Source organism: Belonocnema kinseyi, chromosome 9 (genome assembly GCF_010883055.1).
Source record: "Belonocnema kinseyi isolate 2016_QV_RU_SX_M_011 chromosome 9, B_treatae_v1, whole genome shotgun sequence".
NCBI lineage: Eukaryota > Metazoa > Arthropoda > Insecta > Hymenoptera > Cynipidae > Belonocnema > Belonocnema kinseyi.
This window is the reverse complement of record NC_046665.1, coordinates 3,431,041-3,439,648: the sequence shown is the minus strand read 5'-3', so window position 1 is coordinate 3,439,648 and position 8,608 is coordinate 3,431,041. Positions and strand designations below refer to the sequence as shown.

Below are 8,608 nucleotides of genomic sequence, written 5' to 3'. Positions count from 1 at the left end.
TTGTAGAAATTAAGTTGTTTTATGGAAAATTTATACTTTTTGATTAAAAATTACATTTTTCGGTTGAATTATGAACTATAAATATGTTTTGGTTGTAAAGTCTTTCTGTTGTAAATTGACCTTATTTAGTAGAAATTTAATCCTTTTAGTTGAAAATTTTATCATTTTTGGTCAAAAATGCAATTTTTTGGTTAAAATGTCAACTGTACATCTTCTTGGGCTTGAAAGTCGATTATTTCACTAAGAGTTGAACTACTTTGTCAAAAAATACGTTTTTTTAACAAGGCTTTTTAATTATGATTGAAAATTTTACTATTTTTATATTGGTTAAGTTGGAAAATCGTTTTTTTTATATATAGAACATTAATCTTCTTGGTCAAAAATTCACCTTTTTCCTTGAAAATTTAACAATTTTGTTGAAAATTCGTTTTTTTTTTCTTGTTCAATTCAATTTTTTAGCACAGTCTTTACCTGGAAATTGTACTATTCCATTTTTGTTTGAAACTTTATCCTGTACATTTTATTAGTTAAAACACCAAATATTTGATAGAAAATTAATTTATTTTGTTGAAAAGTAAACTTTTCAGTTGAAAATTGATTTATTGTGTTAATTAGATTTTTTTCCTAAAATTAAAAAAACGACAAAATAAAAAAATTGCCTTAAAATCGTCCTGATTCCTTTTTTTTAATTTTTAAAATCTTTTCAAATACTCACTTAAAATTAATTTTTCAAACTAAAAAATCAATTTTCTTAGCAATCACAACAATTATTGTTATTCTTTTTAAATATTTTACAATTCTCAAAAGCTTTTTTTTTTTAAATCTGCAAAAATCTACCTCGTGTTTCAAATTATTTCAAATAATTTCAAGTTCTAAATTAATTTTGAATATTATTCTAAATTAAAATTGTAGCGTTCAAACTTAAAATTTAGCTCATTACAATTTTAACAAATCAAGGCTTTTTATTTCTAACCACTCTATTAAAATTTGTATAGTTTTTAATTATTGTTTATAATGGCTTGTCCCAGATCTGAATTATATATGTTTTTTTTTTCAAAAAATCTCTGATCCAATTCAGAACTACATACAATTTCTTTGACAAAAAATTTAATTCAGAACTATTTCATTTAAACGTTCCATAATTCATACGTATAAAACAAAAGCTTTTAACACCTTTTAATTTTACAATTTCTTAAATTAAATTATTTTGAAATACGAAATAACCGTTTAAAAATTTTTATGACTTTAACATTTGAGAGATTTCTGGTTAAAAAATACAGATTAAGCTATTATTTTTAAGGTTCAACAGTTTCTAATCAAAAATTAAAACTTCTTTTGTTGTTGAAGATTTATCATTTTAGTAGAAAATGTAATTATTTTGTTGGAAATTTGTTATTCTCTTTTTTTTTGAGTTGAAAATTCAATTATTTTGATAGCAAGTTAATTTTTAACATTTTTAATTGGCGAAATAAAATTTTTATCTCTAAATAACAATGCAAAAATATTAATCTGGAACAAATTAAAATAAAAACAATGTAACTTTTATTTTTAAAAGTTTTTAGTTAAAAAATTAATTTAATCGTTCAATTTTTAATGTTACGAACTGAAATTTTTTTGCATTATTATCATTTTGAACCTTAAAAATAATAGCGTAATTTGTATTTTTAACCAGAAATCTCTCAAATGTTAAAGTCATAAAAATTTTTAAACGGTTATTTCGTATTTCAAAATAATTTAATTTAAAAAATTGTAAAATTAAAAGGTGTTAAAAGTTTGTGTTTTATACGCATGAATTATTATTGAGCGTTTAAATGAAATATTTCTGAATTAAAAATTTTTTTCAAAGTATGTTTATGTATTTCTGAATTGGATCAGAGATTTTTTGAAAAAAAAATATTATTCAGATCTGGGACAAGCCATTATAAACAACAATTAAAAACTATACAAATTTTAATAGAGTGGTTAGAAATAAAAAGCCTTGATTTGTTAAAATTTTAATGGGCTAAATTTTAAGTTTGAACGCTACAATTTTATTTTAGAATAATATTCAAAATTAATTTAAAACTTGAAATTATTTGAAATAATTTGAAACACGATGTAGATTTTTGCAGATTAAAAAAAAAAGCTTTTGAGAATTGTAAAATGTTCAAAAAGAATAACAAAAATTGTTGCGATTTCTAAGAAAATTGAAAATGATTTTTTAGTTTGAAAAATTAATTTTAAGTGAGTATTTGAAAAGATTTTGAAAATAAAAAAAAAGGAATCAGGACGATTTTAAGGCAATTTTTTTATTTTGCAGTTTTTTTAATTTTAAGAAAAAATCTAATTAACACAATAAAATGTACAGGATAAAGTTTCAAACAAAAATGGAATAGTACAATTTCCAGATAAAAACTGTGGTAAAAAATTGAATTGAACAAGACAAAAAAACGAATTTTCAACAAAATTGTTAAATTTTCAAGAGAAAAGGTGAATTTTTGACCAAGAAGATTAATGTTCTATTAAAAAAAAGATTTTTCAACTTAACCAATATAAACGATTATTTTTGATTAATCATATAATAGTTACATTTTCAGATAAAGATAAATAATTTTTTTAAGAAAAAATTAATTTTAAACAAAGTTGTTAAACCTTGTTAAAAAAACGTATTTTTTTTGACAAAGTAGTTCAACTCTTAGTGAAATAATCGACTTTCAAACCCAAGAAGATGTACAGTTGATATTTTAACCAAAAAATTGCATTTTTGACCAAAAATGATAAAATTTTCAACCAAAAGGATTAAATTTCTACTAAATAAGGTCAATTTCCAACAAAATACATGAACTTTCAACGAAATTATTTAATTTTAAAAACAAGAAGAGTGTTTCCACCCAAAACTTATAATTTTAATTTTTGACAATATATTTGCATTTACAACAGAACGACTTTACAACCAAAACATATTTATGGTTCATAATTCAACCGAAAAATGTAGTTTTTAATCAAAAAGTATAAATTTTCCATAAAACAATTTAATTTCTACAAAGAAAGATGACCTTTTAACAAAACACATGATTTCTTAACCAAAAATGGTATTGATTGATTGTCAGTTTCAAAAATGTAATTTCAACGAAAGAGATGAACCTTCAAATAAAAAAATAGACTATTATAATATAACATAATTATAATATTATCATTATTAATATACGTATATATTTATATATATAATAGTATTAATATTTATATAACTTATATTTTATACATGAAATAACATAACCTCAAAATATGCGCATATCAAGAGGCGCGCGATCTGTTCAAATCATGAGAATCGTCAGCATCGAAATCTGGAAATATTAAAATCCCAATCTCCTGAATTTATTTCAAAGCAGTTAGCTGTTAGCAGATAGATATATAAATAGAATCGACGAAGTGCTCCGACCGGCAATCGTGCATCTTCGAGTTTTCAAATTCAGAAGAGGAGAAATGGGTTGCGCGCGCAACTCAGTCGTTTACAACGTCTCCAACTATATTCACACGGACATAGCCCTGTGATAGTATTGGACCGCATCTCGTTTCAGATCTGGGATCACTGTGCTTGGGTGCTCTTCTCTTCGCGTTCGCTTTCCGATACGAGGCCTGTGCCCTGCTTGGGTGCTCGTTTCGCCACGTTCCTTTCGGTTCACCGCCCCCCCCCCCTCTCGTGTGACAACCTTATTCGTCAACTGTAGTTTTCTCTTGAAATTCCTGCTTCATGCCCAACGACGTCGTCCGCCGGAATCGAGCCGGCAAAGCCACCCGCGATCGCCGCGCGAGAGAGGAAGCTGATGCCCGCCGGGAAGCAAATTTCTACGATCCAAAACGCCCCGAATTACTTCCCCGTGGCGCTTTCTCGTTATTGCAAATTCTACGCGGCCCTCGTGCTGCGCCACTGCCGGTCGTTTCCCAGTGTAGCACCTCTACATCCGCACCCCCTCTGCCTTCACCCCTATCGAAGGTGCCGCAGATTAGTCTTCCCGAGCCCGCAGCCCTCTTTCGACCTCGTACGAAAACCTCGGTTTCGCGTCCCGTAACTCCCAATCTTGCGCGCGACCTCGTTTTACCAGTCACGCCACCCCTCAACGAACCACCACCTACCCCAGGAAAGTGGTGTTCGCCCAGGTCCCCTAAGACCAACACACCGTTTGATACTAATTCACCGCGGGTTGCCGCCAACCTACCGCCACCTTTGGGAGAATCCTCCAGACGCAACCCGGATACCGACGACGATCTGCTCCTCATACCTATCGGTTCCTCTCCGGAAACCTTCTCACCCTCTCCTTCTGGACCGTTCCACTCACCGCCAGCTCCAAGCCATCCTTCCTACCGAAATCTCCGTTTTTAAACCAAATTCCTAATGTCAAATTCCGAAAATAAATCAAAGTCGCACTTGACAGGTTTCCGCCGCTCTCGTACTAAGAGAGGAGCTACCCCGATAGTGCCACAATAACGCCGAGTGTCGCCCGACCGGTTGATCTCCTTCACCTCGTCGTTCGACGCCTCGGGACAGTCATGGTTTTTTGTATGGACCTACATTCTTACAAGCATGATAATCTCACGTGCTTAACCCCCCCAACGATCGTATATCTAAGAGCCCCCCCCACTGAATTAAATTCATTCCTTAGTTAATTCTCAACACACGGGAATATAACAAAATCTAAAAGAATTTTATGAAGATTTCAAAAATTTTACAAATCATTCTAAACTTTTGAAGATTTCCAAAGACTTCACCAAGTTTTTAATGATTTCCCAAAGATTTCTAATATCGATAAGTTCTACGAAGAATAGGTTATCTTTTCGTTATCGTTAGGAATTAGGCTGACTTTATTTTGCAAGCAATTTAGTGAACACGTAGAAGTGTTAAAATATAGGAGACTAAATTACATTATAAACTGTAATACAAAATGCTGGAGTTTTGAATTCGTTGGAACTGTTTCGAAAAATAAAACGTTATTTATTTCTCCTGAAGCCTTAGCCTAATGAAGTTAGCCTAATTCTTAACGGGAACGAAAAGATAGCCTATTCTTCATAGAACCCATCGATATTTCACAAATATTTGAAACATTTCACAAACATTATTAAGTATTTCGAAAATATTTAAAATATTTCACAAAGATTAAAATGATTTTCTAAAAATTTCACAAATATTTCAAAGATTTTGGATGGTTTTAAAAGATTTCACAAAGACTTCAATCATTTCGCAAAGATTTTGATCATTTCAAAAATACACCATGCGATTTCGTATACATTTATATTATTTAACAAGAATTTCAAAAGGTTTCACAAAGATTTCAATCATTTTTACAAATATCACGAAATATTTTAAGTATTTCGCAAAGATTTCACAAAGATTCCAAACAGATTTAATAGATTTTGTAAAGGCATACATGATTTCCTAATGACTTTTCAAAGATTCAAAGATTTCACAAATCTTTAAAAAATATTTCAATGATTTTCCAACCATTTGCAATGTTTGGCAAAGATTTAAAGAATGTCACAAATATTAGAAAATATTTCAAAAATAATTTAAATAATGCAAAAAGATTTCGATAATTTCCAAAAGATTAAAAATATTTGGGAAAGATTTGATAAACATCTTAAATATTGTCAAATATTTCTAAAAAATTCTTAATATTTTACAAAGATTCACATGATTTTCTAAAAACTTCACAAACATTTCAAATATTTCACAAAGACTTTGGATAGTTTAAAAAGATTTAAACAATTTACCATTAGAAATTTCAAAATTATACCAAATATTTCAACAATATTTCAAGAGTTTTATAGAGATTTAAAGGATTTTTCCGAAGATATCCAACGATTTCACGAAGTGTTCAATGATAATTTCCTAATTTTACCAAAAATATTTTAAAGGTTTATCAAAGATTTTTCATATCTTTAAAATATTTTACAGAATTGAATGATTTCTCAAATATTTTAACAATTTCACAAATATTTCAAAAATATTTCAAATATTCGGAATAGAGTTGACTAATTTCCCAACGATTTCAAAGAATTCCCCTAGAGATATTCGTTTGGTTATAAACTCGAATAGTATTTGGCTAAAATTTTTTGTTGTTGTAAAAATGCAACTATTTTGTTAAAAAGTCAACTTTTTTGGTCAGAAATCATAAAAAATCATTTTTAGGTTGAACTCTTTTGTCAAAAATGTAACTATTTTCTTGAAAATTCTTTCGTTTTATTAAGAAATACATTTTTTAAACAAAAAGGTATTTTTTTAAATTAATATTTTTATTAAAAAATGATCTTCTCGAGTTGAAAATGAATACTTTCTACTTCAAAATTCATGTACTTTCCTTCAAAATTTGTCGTTTTCCATCGAAAATAAATTGTCTGTGTCGAAAAATGATTATTTTTTATTGAAAATGCAACTGTTTGAATCTAAATTAATCTGATTTGTTTAACGATTCTACTATTCGGTAGGAAATCCAACTATTCGGTTGAAAATTAACTTTTTGATTCAAAATTAAACAATTGGTATAATCATTAAACTACAATAATTTCATGAAGATTTAACGTTTTGGTGAAAAATTTACTTTTTTTATTAAAGAATCATATTTTTGATTTGGAAGTTCTATCTTTTTGTGGATAATTGGTCCATTCGGCTTTAAAATTCAAGCATTTTGTTAAAAATGTAACTATTTGTTTCAAAATTGATCTTTTTTACATTCACAGCAGAGAAGGTATTAGATTTCTGTAAAATTTGCCCCCTTCCCCCAGTTTTTATCAAATGTCCACGTTTTGAGACTCCCTGAATCCATAAAACAGGTTTTTACGAATTTGTCTGTATATCTGTCTGTCTGTCTGTATGTATAGCTGTATATGTGTATGTATGTATGTCTGCCTGTTTCCACAATAACTTTAAAAAAATTAATCTATTAGATTGGTTAAACAATTTTTCCTTCTGACATTTTTCATAAAATCCAAAACTACCAGAGTTATAGCATTTACAAAATTCCAAAAAACACACGCAAATGAACATTTTAAGCCAAATAACGCACAATATAAGAAAAAGTCAGAAGAAGTAAAATGTTACTTTTTGAAAGCCCTATAGGATTATCATAACAACTTTTTACATTTTATTTAAAAATCAAAAATTCAGATTTTGACAGCAAACAAAACAATGGAAAAACAAAAAATTACATTTTTCAGCCAAATTGTGCCAAATACGGTAAATTATGACTAGACAAAAATTATGCATTTGAAAAAGATATAAAAATTGGTCAATAACCACTTTTTGATAGGATGCGTAGTTTCGGCTTTAATCATGAAAAACATCATAAACATTTTAAAAAATCTGCCCGCTGCGTAAGCACATTCTTATCACAACTTTTGTCTTTTAATTTCTTTTTCGTCTCGTGTGTGGGGTTTCCAAAAATTAAATTTTTTATGTTCTTAATGCTATTTTGTTACGACTGAAACGAACAGAATTATCAAAAAATTATTCATGACAAATAAATAATTTTTACATTCTCATCAGAGAAGGTATTTTAATTGTGTAAAATTTGACCCCCCCCCCCCCCAGTTTTTGTCAAATATCCACGTTTTGAGACGCCCTGAATCCGAAAAATAGGTTTTTACGAATTTGTCTGTCTGTCGGTCTGTCTGTATTTATGTATGTATGTATGTATGTCTGTCTGTGAGCACGATAATTTTGGAAAAATCATTCTTTTTTTTCAAAATTCAAAAATTTTCTGTATGGACCCTGGTGGACCGGAAGAACCGAATGGAGCCTCTACAAAGTACCCGTAAAGACCCCATTGGATCCTTATTTAGTTCCTGTTCAAAAATCTAAAAAAAAAACAGCAAAATCAACTTTTAAATTGTTAAAATTCGTATTCTACGTCAAAATTTGCATTGAAAATTTACGGAGTAATCGCAATACATTTTCTTGCAGCGTTAAAAGCTTTAAAAAAACCTGTTATTTACATGAGCCGAAGGAGCCTTCATGTGCATCTTCTTTTATTAGCAGATAATAAGCGTTCCGTCCGTAACTTTCAGAATTTTGTCTGGCTGCTAGCGCCACACAGTGCAAACGTCAGACAACAACGGTGCGATGCAAGTGAAAGAGAAGTTTATTTTTAAACTTCGCGCGCAACATACTACTTGAGCTATTATGGATGTGCTTGAAGTCACCTTCAGCAGAAGTTAATGACATTTTTAAAGATTTTTAACGCTGCAAAAAAATTATTGCGATTACTCCATGAGTTTCTAATAGAAAATTTAACGTAGAATCCGAATTTCAACAGTTTAAAAGTTGATATTGCTGTTTTTTGAGTCTTTTAAAAAGGGAACAAATGGGAACCCAATGGGGTCTTTACGGGTACTTTGTAGAGGCTCCATTCGGTTCCTTCGATCCTCCAGGGGATGTTATTCTTTATTCATAATGTGTCCCCTAAGAATTTACATAACTTCCGTTTCTCACAACCGCTTACATATATTTTTTAAAAATCTTATCCTTACTATATACAATTACGAGGGTAGTTCAATAAGTCCTTAGAATGAAGTATAAAAACAATTTTTTTTGGGTAAATTTTTTTTTTATTTTTCAACATAATCTCCTTGGAGCTCT

At 29.3% G+C, this 8,608-nt stretch overlaps 2 protein-coding genes across 5 annotated transcripts in view; both read left to right on the top strand.

Moving 5' to 3' along the window:
- Positions 1–8,608, top strand: part of LOC117180926 (acetylcholine receptor subunit beta-like 2) — a 562,005-nt gene that overhangs the window by 14,304 nt on the left and 539,093 nt on the right. The window lies entirely within an intron of this gene.
- Positions 3,731–4,360, top strand: LOC117179650 (leucine-rich repeat extensin-like protein 5). The gene has a single exon (XM_033371657.1). The coding sequence runs from the start codon at positions 3,731–3,733 to the stop codon at positions 4,358–4,360; it is 630 nt and encodes a 209-aa protein (XP_033227548.1).

What these genes read in the sequence shown, in the direction of transcription:
- LOC117179650 (XM_033371657.1), top strand. Translation starts at nt 3,731, where the DNA reads ATGCCCAACGACGTCGTCCGCCGGAATCGAGCCGGCAAAGCCACCCGC.